General features: G+C 37.7%; 1 protein-coding gene across 1 annotated transcript; it reads left to right on the top strand.

The window, feature by feature from the left end:
* Positions 1-12,069: 12,069 nt before the first annotated feature.
* On the top strand, positions 12,070-18,529 carry LOC117292847 (ribosomal RNA-processing protein 7 homolog A-like). Its single transcript, XM_033775017.1, has 7 exons — positions 12,070-12,208; positions 14,077-14,216; positions 15,089-15,220; positions 15,974-16,103; positions 16,807-16,904; positions 17,213-17,411; positions 18,266-18,529. The coding sequence occupies exons 1-7, from the start codon at positions 12,175-12,177 to the stop codon at positions 18,349-18,351; spliced, it is 819 nt and encodes a 272-aa protein (XP_033630908.1). The 5' UTR covers positions 12,070-12,174; the 3' UTR covers positions 18,352-18,529.
* The last annotated feature ends 1,410 nt before the right edge of the window (positions 18,530-19,939 follow it).

Here is a 19,939-nt window from a genome sequence, read left to right as displayed (position 1 = left end):
GTGTCGTCCTCCCTTTACACTAAAATAAACGAACACTGAGAAATTCTCTAAAACAAGTTGCACGTGTCTTAACCGTACAGTTGGCCCTTAACGAAATACTACAGCATGGACTCCCAACGGCGACATAGGAGCAATTTACCCATACAATTAATTAAAGACCGTGTATTCAGCCTTGGATGGAGTTTATGATAATACAGGTCATAATAAAATCAGACATATATTTAATTTCTCTTTATGAATACAATGTTTATTAGTTCAGATATAAAGGGGCAATAAGGAATTGAAAGTACAGTCCAGTCTTTGCACATGATACACACACGGGTCCTATATATATAGACCACCCTGCACCCGCAATTGCTGCGCGTCGAACCGCCATTGTTTGGACTTTTGGAGCGTGACGTCATTTTGCAAATAATTACGTTGGTAAGCAATAATTGTATCTTCTGCCTTTCTTTACTTTGCGCATCTTCCTTCAACGAATTAAACAACTTCCTGACACTTCACCACAGCACAATAAAAACGAACGTGCTTCAATCAATGATTACAGCTTAACAATGTTTAACATACTGAAATTTTGACCAAAAAACCTTCATGATGTACGCATTTCAAACCGGACCGTGCAATGTTCGTGTAGATAATTATCACACACACAACTAACCTACTGTCGCTGTTGTTTTAAAGTTCAGTTTATGTTCAATTGCAATAATATAAATGGGCGGTGTTCTGTATCATTTGTCATGATATCATGTCAGAGAAAGTGTGTTAATTTAGGAACAAACTTGATTCGCCTAAGACAGAGTGTTTTCCCATGTCTTTGCGTAAACAAATCCTTCTGTTGCCTAGCGTCCTACGATAGTAATGGTAACACAGTGCGCATCATTTTTGCGCATATGGATTGGTCTATATAGGCAAGGTGTGTTTATTTATAGGCAAGATATACCGAGTCGAGTATTTGACAAGACGACCTCCTTCATATCGACGTCACAGAAGTTACTAGATGACGTCATGTTTATTCAGGACGTCAGAGGTAGTAAGTATAAATATTGTCCTTTCAAAGTCAATAATTTAACGGGTTGTTATGGCCGGAGGCTTATATCATTATGGGGGCAAGCTTCCGCAAAGACATTTGCTTTGACAGTGTTACTTGCCTAATATACTGGGTTACAACAAATCAATGTTTGTTTGTAACTCACTAAAAATATTGTCAGTTAATTCGCTGAACGCTATCTGCATCATTCAACTATATGATAATAATACAATTTTATAACGTTATTGGAGGGATAACAAGTGGTAAGGATCATGTGGCAGTTTACACACTGGATTGTTTCTTTCTCGGACACTTCTCTCTTTCTTCTTTCGAAAAAGAAACGTCCTTCTGATACTGTCAACTTCCATATTTTACTGACACTTGAACCAGATTGATTTTTACAATCCAAAGCCGGGATCAAAAATAAAGAACACAAAACAAGAACAACGCGGTTGAGTGGCGTAATATTATTAACAAAGCTAAAAGGGGAGGGCTCAATAGTGGGTTAGGATCGTAATTATCAATAGAGGGCGACATTTCACACAAGCGCTGTGATAAACAGCTATTAGTTCATTATTTTATCCATCGCGAGAGAAATTACAGGTACACATGACAAACACAACGCTAGGCCAAATATTAATTTTAACCAGCTAGATGTATAAAGAGTGTTGAGGGAGAATCGCCTCTAGAATTCCGTGAATTGGAACAGGCAACCAAAGAAATTAATGTTTGTGCACATTTTCTCAATTTATTTTTGTTTACTAAAACAACATTCTTTATAGAAGGGAATCAATTCTGAAAAATGTTATACAAAGCTGGCTGCATTGCTTCTTCTTAGTTTTTTGTTTTGACATGGTCAATAATTAACAGAGGTATAGGCTAACATTCCTTAAAGCACCCTGAAATGGTGAGCTTTGAAACGAAAATCAACAACTACTCGGCTTCATTCGAAATACGTTAAGCTTTCGAAAAACACCCGACCTACATCCGAAGCAACCGACACCTTCACGCATCCCTTGTACGAATTATATATTGAATGTATTGGGGAGGTCGACCTGGTATTTCAAATCAGGTTTAGTAAGACATCACCCATAATCACCGCCAACCACAGGTATCATGCGTCATCCAAACCAAAATGCATATGTATTTTTTTCGCTTGTGTCTTGATCTGGAGATAGGTAACGGGAAGCTAGCAAATCCTGCCTTTTAAATTATGTATGCACTTCTCTACTTCCCGCCCGAGCAGTGAGATATACCCTTTAGCGGGACCAATCAGTCCAGTTTATAGCCTCAACTATACGGTATTTAAGAAGCATCTTTATTAAATAGAAAGCGCCTCCACTCAGATTCTTTCATTAAGCTTCAATTTCACGCAGAGGGTCCCCCTGTACTAGTTGGCTGTGTACTTGGCTGGTAAACGAATACTAAATCGACGGCTTACCATCGGTTAAGGGGACCGGAAAAACGCGTTTCCGCGCCCGGTGAAGTCGCCCTGAGAAACACGCTGCATTGCCGGGTGTTTTATGGTAGAGTGATCCGAGGAAATTTTTTAAAAGGGGTTAGGCCAACTTGTGAGTTGTTTGGATGGGCAAGTATGTAAAAAGAGACTTCAGTGAGACTGTAAATTGCTCAAAATTTATTAAAGTGGATGGGTTGGAGTAGGATTTCCAAAATTGATTTCATAGAGGATCTTTTGTAAAAAAAAACAGTAGTTTTACTTGGTGTATCCAAACACAGCCCTATGCATAAAATAACAAATCTGTGTACATTTTGGCTCAATTGGTCATCGAAGTTGCAAGAGAATTATGAAAAGTGCGCCACTGTTGCACAATGTTGTGCGCATTCAAGATGCCCCAAAAAGGCTTCAGGTCTGAAGTATTTTAAAATCAATTTGAATGTGAAATTATTGTACGTACACATCTTCTGCTTTCATAATTAATTGAATTTGACTAAGGCTGGTCTCACTGTCATTGTCGTGTCCACATCTTTGTCTTTTACATGTGTACAAAGGCAGTATATGCTTATACCTTCCCCCATGTCTGTTGGTTATAGCATGTTATATACACTCGATATTATCTTTGAAATGCTTATAATTATTTATGTTTTATTTAGTTATATTTGTGTTAATTTTTTTATTATACACTTTATTTTCTCTCCATAATTATACTCCTTGTTATTTGTTTCAACTTTATGTTTAGGTTTTCATTGTCAACATACCAAATAATTATGCTTTGCAGTGAAGTTGAGTTGAAGTGCCACATTATTATCAATCATGTGTCATGGATAGTGTGTACATAATTCTGCTATTAGAAGCGCCATAGATTCTAAATAACTGTCGTGTTATTGTACATCTTCTGCTCTCTCAGAAGTGCCACATATTCTAATTCATGTGTCGTTTATTGTTGTACCCTTTAAGGTAATTATCTACGGCTGGGTGACACCACCTTTGGCTAGGTGCTGCTGCTGCTGCATGGATTACAGGGCGAACCATTGAAGCTACAGCACGGAAAGAAAAGCTTGAGTGCCGATCTCAATACCCAAATATAGGTCAAATAGCACGAAATCACCCGTGCAACTACTGTACTCATGTGGGAGATCGTACTGTTACAAAGATTACTTAAAAGGAAGACAGAACGACTTTTTATTCAGTTTATTTTGAGTTTATTTTAATTCCTTGAATATTACAATATTCGAGCAGAGACCGGCATGTATAGCAAACGTTATACAAAAGGGGAATAAAAAGGTAGTTACAAATATTGTGTGCTACCAGACCGTATTCTCTAGAAACAATTATTGGCCTAAAATTTACGATATAGAATACTATAGAATACATACACGGAACACAAAAAATTAATGTTTATAGTGAATATAATGATAAAATAAAAATAATGAGCAGAACCCCCGAAAAGCCAATAAAGTTGAACAATGAAAAACTGTTATATTAAATTTAAATGTTATTCGTATGATACACTCCTTCGCCCAATAAGCAACAACATTCATTCATGGTGAGTTTTTGAAAACTTTAAAATAAAACATGATTATTTCACACTATACGATATTGTATTGCATCAATACACGAAGCGATATTATTGCAAAAAACTGGGCAGTCCTATCAGATCATTGTGGCAACCCAGTGTGGCAACAGAACTGAGCCGAGAGAAGTTCCGGGTTGAAAAGTTATGATTTAAAAGTGTGTGTAGCAATACGAGATATACGTAATAACGTTTGCATTTCACTTTAGTTATTTTGAAGATCGCGTTTTTTTTTGTTTTTTTTTTTTTTATTTGTAATTTTTTTTTTTGGGGGGTAAATTAAAGGTACGGAAATCAAGAACGACGAGGCGAGCTTGATCGCAGTGTGAAGCGACGGCGGATAGACCTACTGCGGGGCCTACTCGCAGGGCTAAATTTCATAAAGCTGTTGAGCAGAAGATGCTGCTTACAAATTTCTTTGCTATGCAAAATTTAAGTCGAGCACCAGCCACAACAATTTAAACTTAAGTAATTTGGGCTGGTAACCTGTTTCTGCTAGGCAATACTATCTTGTGCTTAGCAAGTTTTTGTGCTTAAACATGTTTTATTAAATTGGGCACTGAGGCTACCGACACTGCCCTTTAATGTGCCTCATGCATAACCAAACTGGTAAAATCTGGAAGATAAGACTAGCGCTCTAATAAACCCATTATCTGGTTTTCCTTTTGAGAATAAGAATTTTGACGTGTTTACCCCTTTCCTTGTATTTAGTGGCGCAAAAATTAACATGGAGTCTGTGAGCGTACATTGCGAACACGGCAATAATGCATGGGTTCATCCGGGGTCCAGCTATAGTCAAGGCCAGGTCCCAAGGGGAAGGGGGGGGGGGGGCATTGCGGAGAGCACCCGCTTGCCCCGTGCACGTGTATATGGGGCATCAAATTGTGCAGTTCAGCAAGTCCCAAAGCTCAAATCGAACGAGCCAAGTCTGGGCTTTGTTAAAATGCAGTTTTTTTTCATCACATTCAAGAAATAATATATGTATAATTATGGTTGAAAACAGGGGGTATAGCTTGTGAACAACAGTGGCAATAATGTTGTCAAAGACTACCCATGGTATAATCACCGTCTAAAGAAAGCTGAAGAAGGCTCAAGCGGTCTTTGTAGTTAATTAAATAAAATTAAAAAACAGTATTGGGCAAAGCATTATATGTTTATGTATGTATATTTTCAAACATCAGGTTTTTGATAGTTGAAATTGCGAGATCGAAACTAATTTGATTAATTCTTAAAAACTACAGCACTTCAAGCAAATATTATTTCAATGGACTCAGTGTTCCATCATGACCATCTTTATGCCAGGCATGTGGGTTATGCGCAATTAAGTCAGATAAACATTTTATATTCTCAATCTTACCAATGTTGTGCACACCCGGGCCTTTATAAAGGCACTGGACACTACTGGTAATTACTCAAAATAGTTTCAGCATTACAACTTACTTGGTAACAAGCAGCGGAGAGCTGTTGATAGTATATATTATTGTGAGGAACGGCTCCCACTTAAGTAATGTAGTTTTTGAGAAAGAAGTAATTTCTCAGTAAAATATTTGAAGTGATTTCGAGAACTCGCAAACAAGCAACTGAGAGCACACAATTTCATGTGACAAATGTTTTTTTCTTCCATTACTATCTCGCAGCTTCGACGACCAGTGGAATTCAAATTTTAACAGGTTTATATTTAAGGTATAGTGTTGAGATATACCAAGTGAGAATACTGGTCTTTGACAATTACCAAAGGTGTCTAGTGTCTTTAAATACCTGTTTTGATTTTAGCATTGCTCATTTTAAAATTAGAGCCAAACCCTTTCTTCTGTATAATAGGCTACACAAAAATTCCGAATGCTCCCAATATTAATGTTATAGGTTGATATGTCATTACTTATCATTCCCCAATATTTTTATCCACACACCCTTTCAATGCAGCTTTATTTTTGCAGGTTTTGACCTCAAATAATTTGTTTTGATTGATTCAACACATAATAATATTTTATGCACTCAACTTAAAATCGGAGTCATGCCATTTTCTCCTATAGTTGGCTGCAACTGGAATACGTTCCCGAGTGTTCCGGTATTAAAATGTTATAGATTGAAATGTCAATACTTACCATTTTTGTCGAAGCTTGACACGTGGATTTAAAGGTGTGTGACTCGTCGTTTGTTGTTGATGTATAACACACATGCAGTTTTAATATGGCTAGTTGGAATCAGTCCTGTAGCCTCCATGAACTACACACAATTGGCTCTCGTAATGTATCTGCATTTTAGGTGATCCAGACGGAATGGAATAGTGCACGGGCACTCAGCCCTAAAACGTCTTCGAATTTTAATCCTCTTGCATGTCTCCACAACGTTTAATTCACGAGAAAATATAATTAGCCAAGTCAAAATTGACTAAACCCAATGCTCAGCATCGCCGTGTCTCCGTCGCGCTGGGTACAATATTCTTAAACAGCTCTGCAAAGGAAAGCCACATAAAGCATAATCTTCCAAATAGAATACAGACAGATCACCTGTCGCTAAATTGCAGCGGAGTAGAAAAGCTGCAAGTGAGGATTAACTATACCTGTTTCTTGCAGAATTGAGCAGCAGTTACTTGAAATATTTAACTGACACATATAATCACATAATCGGTGTGCCCATAGAAACTGCTGACTACCAGATTATATAAAAAAGAAAAAGGTTATGACTCTCGATATGGATCGCCCCCTTGTGTACAGAGCTTTCGACAACTCCATGGTGTACCTGTGTACTGCACGGTGACCTCCCTCGTCATAATTTCGCCTGCTGTAAAATGAATTAGGCCCAATAGAAACTGAATATTGGAAGCCGTGGCCAATTTACTTGTTAAATAGGTTAGGCTTGTCCACCTGAAGAGTAAAACTCGACGTTTTGATCTTGCTCATTTCATGAGATTTTTTTTGGAACGGCTTGAAAATGGTGTGTCCCTGAATTTGAGCTGGGGGTGGAGGGCCATGATACATTACGTACATTATGCCTATATACGGCATACGGAGAACATCAGCAAAATACACATATCTGATGACAAACAGTTAATATCAACTGTCTGTTTGTGTCAGCAAAATCCAGTGCCTGGTGAGTATTCTGTAGCTGAAATATGTCGCACAGCATTCTTTCAGATAGTCTATGTATACGATTTGTTATTTCGATCTATAAATAAAATAAAAAATAAATAAGTAAAAAACTACATGTACCCTGGTCGATCAACCAAATGCACATGTGTTCTTAGAATTATATAATAGAACAAGAGGGCGTAAAAGCTTTGTTACACGGCCAGGCCAACAAACTAAAGGAATTTGTAACTTAGGTGAAGTTCGAACCCGCGATCCATTTTGAGCATGCAAGATGTCTTAAAGGCAGTGGACACTATTGGTAATTACTCAAAATAATTATTGGCATAAAACCTTACTTTGTAACAAGTAATGGGGAGAGGTTGATGGTATAAAACATTGTGAGAAACGGCTCCCTCTGAAGTGACCTAGTTTTGGAGAAAGGAGTAATTTTTCACGAATTTGATTTCGAGACCTCAAGTTTAGAACTTGAGGTCTCTCGAAATCAACCATCTAAATGCACACAAGGGTGTTTTTTTTTTTCATAGTTATCTTGCAACTCCGACGACCGATCGAGCTCAAATTTTCACAGGTTTGTTATTTTATGCATATGTTGAGATACACCAAGTGAGAAGACTGGTGTTTGACAATTACCAATAGTGTACACTGTCTTTAAGTGCCAGGAGCGACTATTTCAAAACATTGTCAAAGATAAAATATCAATTTGAGCTCATCTCATGAGGTGCGGAAACGCACAGCAAGGTCCAATTTCGAGTGATGCAACGGTAAGCAAATGTTCGTGCTTACTGTGGCAGTTGCTCGGATGTACATACTCTCCTAAAAAATGTAAAAGAGTGAAAAAATCACTCTTTTGTCCGAGTGGTGGCATTTTCGCTCTTTTGAGAGTGAAGGTCAATCTGTATCACCCTTTTCGTGAAATTGGAACGAACTTCACTCTAAATCGAGTTGAACGCACCCGTCTTTCACTCCATAAAGAGTTGTCCGTCACATGGCTCGTTGCAATAGTGGTATTGCCGCAAAACGAGTGGATTTTCACTCTTTTACATTAAGATAGTATTTCACAGGTTAGCGAGGCAATAGGCGGAAATCTTGCACGTTCATCACCATGTATTTGTTTTGACGCAATTCGTTTTCGTGCGGTAAGCACCGGAAACTTTGGCATTGAATTTTAGCTCTATGAAAGAACACCTTGTGGGGTAGCACTGTTCCAGTGTTAAAATTTACCCCGTAAATTGGAGTGTGAGGAGTAAGGACATCATGCCGTGCGAGATCGTTCTTGATGACAAAAAACTGCTCCCACCACCTCACAGCCCCAAACCCCCTCCAATTATGTCTTCCATAAGCTAGCACCAGCAAGTGAAGCCCATCAACATTGTTCCTATGAAATATACATCTATGACTCTGTTTGTTTTCTCATCTCCCAGATGGATGATCCTTAAGCACACGGATAAAACTCCACGCATGGTTGACTCTTTTAATATAATAATCGAATGGATGTATTTGAGGCCAGCCAATCCTATTAGACGGTGAATCGAATCTTGTCTTAATTCCACTCGCCTGAGCATCAAAGTCAATAAAAGGCATTTGCTTCTAATACCAACGGTCGGGCCTGTAACAGTGTATACTTGGATGACCTTGCCTGTTGATTTGAGGCCCGCGGGTCAGTATAAAATACAGTGATGTCCCTTTGAGCTGGAGAACAGGTAAAACAATGTGAAAATTTAATATTATTTTTAAGTCTTCCCTCACGCAGTCAAAAGTAAAAATCAAAACAAACCTCAAAACACACTTAAGCACATATTGGACACTGTATTCACTTTAAATAATTATTGTTAGCATCAAACCTTACTTTGTAAACGAGCAATGAGCTGTTGATAAAACACTGTGAGCGAAATGGCTCCATCTAAAAGTTTTTGAGAAAGAGAAAATACTTCAAGCCTAAGCCTTATAATCAGGGGCTAATTTCATAGAGCTGCTTAAGCAAAACATTTGCTTAAGCACGAAAATAGCTCGATTGTTTTACACATTTACTGGTCAAAATTTCATGCCATATACATTGCTTGTGACTGGTATTTAGCTGTTGTTTACTTAGCATAACAATTGAGTTGAGTCTTGGCCAGTAATCTTATTTTACAAAGCAAGGATATTTTTGCTTAAGCAAAATTTTGTGCTTAAGCAGCTCTATGAAATTGGGCCCAGGTATATATGAAAGCACACGATTTTGCTCAACAATGATGTTTTATCTTTATCCCCGATGCAAATTTAACATCTATTAGATGTTTTATCTGTTAGTATTCTCTTGTCTAGGTTTTCGCCGTTGTTATTTTATACACAAAAGCATTTGGGACACACCAATATTTAGTATATTGGTACTCAATAGCTAATATTATTATTAGTCTCCAGTGCCTTTAAAGGCAGTGGACACTATTGGTAATTACTCAAAATAATTATCAGCTAAAACCTCACTTGGTAACGAGTAATGGGGAGAGGTTGATAATACAAAACATTGTGAGAAACGGCTCCCTCTGAAGTGACGTAGTTTTCGAGAAAGAAGTAATTTTCCACGAATTTGATTTCGAGACCTCAAGTTTAGAATTTGAGGTCTCGAAATCAAGCATCTGAAAGCACACAACTTCGTGTGACAAGGGTGTTTTTTTTATTTCATAGTTATCTCGCAACTCCCACGACCAATCAATCTCAAATGTTCACAGGTTCGTTATATTGTATGCATATTATGTTGAGATACACCAAGTGAGTAGACTGGTCTTTGACAATATTACCAATAGTGTCCACTGCCTTTAAGCAAGTTCGTCTGGTATTGGTATAAAATTTGGGCCCTGGTAAGAAAAAAACCGGATATTTCGCTCGTATAATATACCATGACAGGAAATGTCACAACGGGGAATTTTTTTTCAGATCTCTAACTATGGTTTCAGTTTTGTCAAACAAATTTAGCGAGTGTTCGGTGAGTGGTAAGATGTCGTCTTTATCTATAGCAGTTTTTGTTGGTACAGAGCTGCAGTGAATGACCGTTTTTTCAGTCGAGCACTTGCCCGATCCTATCGTTACTTTTTGTTAGGAAATAAGCGACTGTACTTTGATAGATCATTTGCATCGGGGATAAATAATAATAATGTTGGTTTGACCATGGAGGTAGAAATACAACGATGTTGTTAGCACTACTGTCACGGTGTTTGTATTACTCGCTAGGCATATAGGCCTACTGTGTTTTCTCAAATTCCGAAGAATTTGGTAAGATAAGATACGATAATAATAATAATAATAATAAGACTTGTAATGCGCACATATCCACCCTGCTGGGTGTTCAAGGCGCAGTAAAACCAAAAACAAAACAAAAACAAAACACAACACAAAGAAAAACAGACACAACAAAATTAGTCATTGAAAACCTGTGACATAAGATAAGTTTTGAGAAGAGACTTGAATTTTGCAGTACAAAGACAAGATCGAAGATTAAGTGGTAGAGAGTTCCAGATGCGTGGCGCGGCTGAAGAAAAAGACCTGTCACCCCATGAGTGTCGAGACTTGGGTTCAATGAGGAGAAGCATAGAACTTGATCGAAGATTCCTTGATGGAGTGTAAACTTGAAGCAGTTCAGAAATATAGTGGGGAGCCTTGCCATTAAGAGCTTTGTGGACAATGAGCATCAGCTTGAAGATGATTCGTGGGAGCCAGTGTAGTTGTTTCAGAATGCTGGGGGTGATAGAACACGATTTTCTAGACAGTGTCACAATGCGGGCAGCAGTATTTTGGAGCCGTTGAAGTCTGGAAATCTGGTTGTTAGGAAGACTGTAGAGAAGAGCATTGCAGTTGTCAAGACGAGAAGTAACAAATGCGTGAATGACCTTTTCAGTGGCACTTTTGTCCAAGTACTTGCGAATCTTACCTATATTCCTGATGTGATATGATGATAAACGAACAATGTTGTTGATGTGTGGCTGAAGTGTCATTGATGAATAAAAAATAACCCCTAAGTTCCGAGCTTTCAGCGAGGGAGCTATCCGAGCATCACCGATGGAGATGTATGGCACTGAAACCTTAGTTAACTGTTGACGTGACCCAAATAGAAGGAACTCTGTCTTATCATCATTTAACTTCAGGAAGTTTTGTTGTGTCCAACGTCGAAATCTCTTGGATGCATTTCTCACGATGTTTTATTATGAAGATGGACAATGTTGCAATCCCTGCACCATGCAGGTACAGTCATTGCATATAGTAAAAATTACGGATGCCCGCGTTTGAATACTAACTTGGTCTTAATTAAATACTTGTGATGTTTTTCAATACATTGGCTTCTGATTGGCACCCATACCACGAAGAGGCTGCGGCATGACTGGCACTCACACGATGGACACTATGGGACAAGAGAGCTTAGTTAATCCAGAGGTCGCTGACCCCAAACTAAGCAATTAGAATTGGTGCATTATGATTAAGTTGAAAGTGAATAGATTGAAGTAAAACACGCTTATGTTGTTCACAAGTTAAACCCCAGGCTAGCGTAATATAAGTCCCCATCCCCGCGTTCATACATCAACCCCAAAGCAAAAACTTTTGTTAGTTTTGGCCACTCCCGGAGGACATTTAGGCCGTTCTTGGCATTGGTCAAGGTGACACCAATTAACATCTTGGAATTTTATAGCACCCCGCCCCACTTTTAAGTTGTAAATGCACCCCCCCCCCCCCCCCCACCGGCGCCGCCCACCCCCTCCCCAATAGATAGGTACCTGAATTGTTATTGTGTGTTCTGGAATTTAGCCTATTGAAACGGGTACCATTCAATTAAAAAAGTAGGGATAGGTACCTGTCTATATCATTGCATAGATAAATTAAAAAATTGAGTCTGGCACCCAGTGCGGTTTACAAGCCCACAAAACGCGTACGAAAGTGTGACATTCGCTGCGTAGTGTGTGAATCGAATACACGTGGTGGTTTCGTCGTCGGGTCGGGTTTTATTTTATCGCAATAATTCCACTTCCAGTGAGAAACGGCTCGTGACGGATGAGTGATGGCTACCTCAAATTCGATTTCAGGATTCACAGGTAGATTACATGAATTGAAAGTTCCCGTTTATTTAAATAAGAACGTGCGTTATAAATTAATAACCATTCGTCCGATGATAAAAAAATCTCATCACATCAGTCAGTGCCATAGAAAAGACAACTCGTCCTTTACTGTAGTCACATTAAAATCCAAACTGGAGCCAGCCCACGCTCCGCTCCGCTTGGCCCTTGCAGATGATTTTGTTTTGGTATTGAAACCCATGTTTTTTGCCGATTTTTTAAAAATGACCATATCCTGACACTACTTTTTGCTTTCGTTACTAAACAAATAAGTATTTAATTCGGATAGCTTTCCGTATGGCGCCACATCTTTTTCACTCATTTTTACAAAAAGTGATATCTCACTGAGGTAAATTAGTTAGATAAGATACTATATTATTTCATATTGAATGAAAAAGTGGTGGCGCCATCAAAAACACTTTTCCTTTAATTTCTCCCCCCCCCCCCAGCAAAAAATAAAAATAAAATAAAATAATGAGAAATTCCTTTTTTGATTTTTAAGTGCATTTTAAAAATCTTTCTTGATTTTTATCTCAGTTGTAACTATGCTTTTTTTTAGTAACTAATATTATAATATTAAATAACACTAAAAATGGCAATGCTCCAATCCAATAGGCAAGCTCGTGTAGCCGTAGGTCGATTTGGTGGCATTTTATAAAAAAAAAACTGAGCTGACATTTGCTTGATTTTAATGGTGGTCGTTCAGATTGCGGTCCTACTAAAAGCTGACAACAAGCCGACAACGCCGACAACAAGTCCAGAGCGCCGCCAACACGCCGCCAACAAGTTTTAAATACCTCAAAAATGGCAAATAAACCATAGATATAAATATTAGAACTTCTTCTAGAAACTATAAGGCTCCCTTGTGAGAGCCTTATAGTTTCTAGAAGTATATTAGAACTATGTGTGCTCTGTAACGGTCCTACTAAAAGCCGACAACTCGCCGACAACGCCGACAACAAGTCCAGAGCGCCGACAACTCGTCGCCAACAAGTTTTAATTACCTCAAAAATGGCCAATAAACCATAGATGTATTAGAACTATATGTGTTCTGTAATATAAACATAAAGTTAATGGAAAAACTTCACAATTTATGTTTATATAACAGAGCACACATAGTTCTAATATATCTATGGTTTATTTGTCATTTTTTAGGTATTTAAAACTTGTTGGCGGCGCTCTGGACTTGTTGTCGGCGTTGTCGGCTTGTGGTCGGCTTTTAGTAGGACCCTCAGATTGCTCATTCATAGTTAAAATAACTGAAGTTAAGATTAGAGTCTAATCTTAACTTAAGTTATTTTATCTATGGCAAATGTTCACCAATCATTCGCTATCCTAAATGTATTGTTACTTGTAGACCCATTAATGATAAGGCTCATTATGATTCTAGAAGTACTCCAACCCCATCACCATGTGTTTTGTATTGGTTTTATTTTTTGTTTTCTGTTTATTATCATTATATGATTGCCTTTGCTTGTTTTTTTGTATGTAATTGTTTGTTTTAATTGTAAATGTATACTTCATTGCATATACATGTACTTCATATTCATTATTTTTTTTACATTGCATTTGCTTGTGAAATATTATTCTGTATTCACTACCCTGGGTTTTGTTTACTTGATTGGATTTGATAAAATAGTGAATTGAATTGAACTGAATTGAGTTGATCGTCATTGGCGTCTTGAATACTGATATGATGCCTTTAGCTTAATGTGATTTGTTGGGACAACATGGTAGTGGTAGTGTGGCCGTAAGTCGGGCATGTCGGGAGTCGAAGGGCTTTTAGTTTAAGTTTTAGAACAACCCAGAAACTTGCGATTTCATTGTTTTCTGTCATCTTCTTTTAGTTCTTCCAATCCAGTTGAACGTGAAGAGTAAAGCAGGACATGTTCTGTATTATAGAGAACACAGAGTGAGAGAAGAAGACATCACTAAACCAGCGAACAGAACACTCTTTGTCGTTAATATTCCACCTTTCTGCAACCAGGTAAAAAATCCAGGTGTAAAGACATTACTGCAAACGATATCTCATGATTTTGAGCCACTCAATACTAAGCCTGTGTGACTAGGATAGTAGTCGCGACTATTGATTGCTTAGTTGAGTTGCAACTCACTACCATTTTTCAACTACTCCCGTGCCGATAGGACTAATACAAAAAAGGCACAAGTACCTGTTTGGTGAACCAAATGTGTCACTAACGACTATTCGCTGTAACATAAAATACTTATGACACACAGTCAGACACCAGTGACACAATCCTTTCTGTGTGAATTTTACTTTTGTGTCTGCGGCAAACACTATGCTGCAATGCATCTTGGGAATTAAAAATTAGTGGCGGCAAGTGCCAAATTTGTGACTACTTGAGGTGCGACTAGTCAAGTAGTAAATTTCACTGTTCGCCCAGGCCTACTTAATACTAAGAAAAGAAATGTTGTTTCTGAATACTTTCACAATCTTGTGTCGAACAAAGATTGTTGGCTGATGTAGGTGGTTCCCCCCCTTATATTGTTGATGTCTTTGCTCAAGGATGCCAGTCAGAAACTAGGGAGGACTTTATCTTTGTTAAATTTACTAAAAAGGTGTCTTGAAACTTAATAAGTTGAAGTGAAACAGTCACTTCAATGTTATTTTTTTTTAAATGTTTCAACCGCTTTTTCCCTTGTTAAAAAAATCATAACACTTTGTTTTTATATCAAAGTTTCATTTAAAATAAAACAGATTTTAGGTTTTATAAAGTTTTGAAATTTGGAAATATAGAACATTTTTTTCTTCATTTAATTAAAAGTGTGAAAGAATGATTGCACTTTTTGTCAACAGTTTGTCTTAAATAATGAATTAATCTTTTGTTATTTGTGTAGGAATGTCTTGAGAGACTGTTTGAACATTGTGGGACAGTTGAGAGCGTCGTCTTGCAGGACAAACCCACATCATCACACACTTCATCAGTGAATTCCTCTAAGTATTTCACCTCTCCTTCAGAAAAGTCAGAGGTAAGTCTTAACTAGGCCTGGGCGAATTATTTGAATATCCGGTTAATGGTGAATAGGTTTTCCTATCCGTAACCCATATGCCTTTTTTTTCTTAACCGGATATCCGCATAGGGCGCGAATAGCTATTTATAAACCGGATAGTTCTGTAATTACAATCAAGTAACCGGATATTCTTTTAATATCCGAATATCCGCGGACGTCGGGCGACAACTGGTAGGAATGTTTTGTCTGAATCCTTATGAAACTTCTAATAAGACAGCATAAAACAGCATAAATTAAGTATTTAACTACGCTCACCTCCGTGAAGAGTTAAACAATGACATTTCTGACGTAATTTGTTCAACGATTACGAAAGTTTTCCTTCACGTAGAGTCAACCACAATCAAAAGAAAAAGCAAATCGCCATCTTTAAATTAGATCCAGTTATTTTTATGAATGAACCGAGTGACACTGTCTAAAACTAATATCAATCCGCCCATACGATGTCATTCACAAACGAACAGCGCCCTCTAGCGGCAAAAAAAATAATATTTTTTTTAAATTTCTTTTTTAAATAGCGCCCTCTAGCGGCGAAAAAAACTATTCGAATATCCGGTTAATTTCTGATAGTTGGCCAGCGGTATCCGAATATCAAAATTTCACTATTCGCACAGCACTAGTCTTAAAGAAATTTTCCTTATTCATGAAAGATTTGAAAGTGATGCTTGTTTGGAAATTCATGGTTAACCTGATACATAATTCCTTTCTCAATAGGGTTTCCAGTTTGCATTTGTAGTATTTGAGAAGTCCTCGTCGTTACTGAAGGCAAAGCAGCTACCAAGCATGTTATCCAAGCCATTTTTGTTATCAACAGAGAATCGCCCTATCCTGACTGGTTACAAAAGTGAGTTTTCATTGGTGCATAATGCAGTGTACCGACAGGCTGCGTCTTGCTAGCTCGTCTTAAAACGCAGGAAAGCCTGCAGTCGATTTCACGAAATGCTGGGATTAATCCTATCTCGAGTTAGGACGTCGTCCTAACTTAGGATGGGTTCAATGTGTCCAACGTCTATTGATATAATAATAGTAATAATTTGGGGGGCTAATCATCCTTACTCACAGCTAAGAGCTGAATTGCAAAGGATGCGGCCTAAGATTAATCCTAGGTTTGGGAGAGTTTGGTGAAATCGATGGCAGCAGGGACATTCCTTACAGAGCAACATTGAAATTGAGTACAGTGTACAGAGAATAAGACTCTGCTGATCTGAAACGCCAGAGTTTGAATTCGGTGCTCTTACCCGCTCTGCCTTGACACTTCCGACTTCTTGCATGTATTTGAACATTGGGACTTGTTTAAGTGCACGGTTTGTTTTTGTCACGAATTACCGTTATGTACAATTCCCAAAAATATTAGAATTTTGGTGAGATGTGCAAGTTCTATAGACATACTTGTATCTGTTAAGAGAAGCATTGATGGTGGACAAAGTTCAGATAAGAAGCTGTTATTCAAGTACATTGTGACTCCAAATGTTTCTTAGCCGGTCAAAATCTCCCCCAGATTCACATAGACCTGAAATATCTTCACTGTTTCCTTCTTGTAAATGCAGAGTGGTGTTCAGAGTACTCAAAAGGTCGTCCAAATTCAGAAGATCTCCAAAAAGATATTGACGATTTCATGCAAGATCATGACACCAAAGTACATGAGGTAAGTTTATTGCATAGCTGATGGCAGGACATCGGTTAGTCCTTTTCATAAAAACAAAATGCTTACCATTAATAAAAATAATAATAATATCAAAGTCTTATATAGTGCAGATCTACCAATCTACAAGGTACTCAAGGCGCTGAGTATATACAAACTTTCAGAAAGATAGGTTATTGCAGTGATGAATTTAGAGACCCAATTAGATTAGCACCTAATAAGGATTTACAATTGTTCAAGTGAATCATTTCTTTTTTGTCCGACCATATCTTTTTTCTGGTCTAAACTGATGTTTTCTGTCGTTGATATAGGCTGAGAAGGAAAGCGAGGCACAAGAGGGCGTCCCAGATGACGAGGGTTGGGTGACGGTAACGAGGAAGAGCGCTAAGCCAGCCGTAGCAAGAACTGAAAAGAATCAACGACGACTACGAGCCAAGGAGAGGAAGAAGAGAGAGAAGACAGAGTTACTCAACTTCTATACCTTCCAAATGCGGGAGACAAAGCGGGAACGTAAGTTGACAATTTCATCGTTTGTGATGTATTCCAGTAAACCCGGGCAAAGTTTCTGCATTGTATTTAGATTCCATGCCTTTCCTCAAAATTGGTGGTGACTTAAAGAGGGGCACTAAGGTAAAATTCAGTTTTTCTTTTTTGGCGTGTCATGGTTGATTGGTCTAGTTAGTTTGGACCCAAGCTGCGGTGTTTTCAGCAACGGACTTTAATTGCCAATGCCATTCTTGCATACTTTTTTTACTCTTACTCCAACTTTCAATTGAATTAGTTTAACCCTCTCATTACAAAAATATTGTTTTGACATCAGCAACCGCTCGTGAAAAGTTGTTAAAAGTCACTGGACACTATTGGTAATTGTCAAAGACTAGTCTTCACAGTGTATCTCAACATAAGCATAAAATAACAAACCTGTGAAAATTTGAGCTCAATCTGTCTTCCAAGTTGTGAGATACATGTATTAATGAAAGAAAAAATCACCCTTGTCGCACCATGGTCACACAAAGTTGTGTGCTTTCAGATGCTTGATTTCAGACCTCAAATGTTAAATCTGAGGTCTCAAAATCAAATTCGTGGAAAATTACTTTCTTTCTCGAAAACTACGTCACTTCAGAGAGAGCTGTTTCTCACAATGTTTTATACTTTCAATCTCTCCCATTACTCGTTACCAAGTAAAGTTTCCTGCTAATAATTATTTTGAGTAAATACCAATATTGTCCACTGCCTTTAACCACTCACAAACGTAAAACACATTTTAATACACTATAGCGTGCGTTGTTTGTTATTTTGACACACTCTATTCAAAACAGTTTGACTCAATTTTATTTTCTTTAAATCTTTCTATTTATTTGTAGATATTGCCGAGCTGCGCAAGAAGTTTGAGGAAGACAAAGTGAAGATAGCCGAGATGAAAGCTGCAAGGAAATTTAAACCTTTCTAAGTATCGCAAAAGTAAAGTGAGTTTTTATATCATCTGCAATCTTACTGCCTATAAGAGATAGAATACATTGGCTTCATGTACATGTACATCCATTAAATCATGTCTCAACCAGAAACAAATCCAATTGGTTTAAAGGAACACATGGCCTTGGATTGGACGAGTTGGTCTATAAAAAGCATTTGAAAACCGTTTGTTATGAAATGCTTATGGTTAATAAGATGTTTAATAGTAGAATATAATGATTCACACAAGTATCACTCACAATTGCACGGTTTTCCTTTTACTTCGCAAACCATCACGGTCGGACATTTGGCCGACCGTTTTAGTTGAAGAGGTAAAGAGAAAACCACGCAATTTCGAGGCATATTTGTGTTGATCATTGTATTCTACTTTTACAACTTCTTTCTAACCATATGCATTTTATACCAAAGGTTACAGAACGCTTTTCAACTCGACCGATCCAAGGCAACGTGTTCCTTTAAGGCTAGCAATAAGCTTGGGCGATATCACGATATTATCGAATATTGCGATATTAATTTGGAAACGATTTCGATATCGGATGGATTTGGTTTTAATCGAAATATCAATATATCGCGATATATCGCGATAATCACGATATATTGCGATAATCACGATATATTGCGATATCGATTAAGTATCACGATGTATTTGCTAGCTTAGACATCTTGCACCCCATGGGTTTGAAGTAAAACCAGAAGAATAGGTCATTAGAACACCTCTCTTATGCTATGACTGTCTCATCTACAACTTTTACTTGGAGTTTGAAGACTGATGATGTCAAATTTAATTAATCGCGATTATATCGAATATCGCGATATATGTCGGCGATATATAACGAATAAAATAAATCGATATCGCCCAAGCTTAGCTAGCAATAGCAGGCATGAAGTGTTAACAACGGTGCATACTGTGTATGTCTTTGTAAACTGTTATAGACTTTCCTGTTGGCTTCTAAAAGGACCAAGTCTATGACCCTGTTAGGATGTTTACACTTATTGTTGTTTTTAGGACACTATTTAATAAATTTTGTGTTGCTGTCTTAAAGCAATTGGACCCTTTCGGTAAACAGTGTTGTCCAAGGCCCACACTTTGTGTACCACAACTTCTATATCAAATAACAAACCTGTGAAAATTTAGGCTCAATCGGAGTCGGGAGAAAACAACGGAAAAACCCACCCTTGTTTCTGCGCGTTTCGCCGTGTCATGACATGTGTTTAATAAATCCGTAATTCTCGTTAACGAGAATTTATATTGTTTTGCTGTTTACTCAAAAAGTAAAGCATTTCATGGAATAATATTTCAAGAGAAGTCTTTCACCATTGCCTTCTGTAAACCCTGTAAGTTATTTGTAAATCTGTGATTTTTTTAAATTTTTTTTTCTGAACCGAAAGGGTCCAATGGCTTTAAGTATAAGTGTAGTGAAATTTGAAGTACTTGCATTTGTAATAAGGTGTTCTGAATGTCCTCGATGAGTAATGTAGCAGTTTGTAAGACATCTCACATTACAAAAATACCACCATCCCAAGAATTCTACTCCACCCTAGCCTTCAGCAAGGCATTGGCGGTT

This window comes from Asterias rubens, chromosome 7 (assembly GCF_902459465.1).
Source record: "Asterias rubens chromosome 7, eAstRub1.3, whole genome shotgun sequence".
Lineage (NCBI taxonomy): Eukaryota > Metazoa > Echinodermata > Asteroidea > Forcipulatida > Asteriidae > Asterias > Asterias rubens.
This window is presented reverse-complemented; position numbering and strand designations above follow the sequence as displayed.

What these genes read in the sequence shown, in the direction of transcription:
- LOC117292847 (XM_033775017.1), top strand. Translation starts at nt 12,175, where the DNA reads ATGGCTACCTCAAATTCGATTTCAGGATTCACAG. An exon ending in CTCCTTCAGAAAAGTCAGAG is followed by an intron (nt 15,221 to 15,973) that starts GTAAGTCTTAAC and finishes CTTTCTCAATAG; the next exon opens with GGTTTCCAGTTTGCATTTGT. An exon ending in GCGGGAGACAAAGCGGGAAC is followed by an intron (nt 17,412 to 18,265) that starts GTAAGTTGACAA and finishes ATTTATTTGTAG; the next exon opens with ATATTGCCGAGCTGCGCAAG.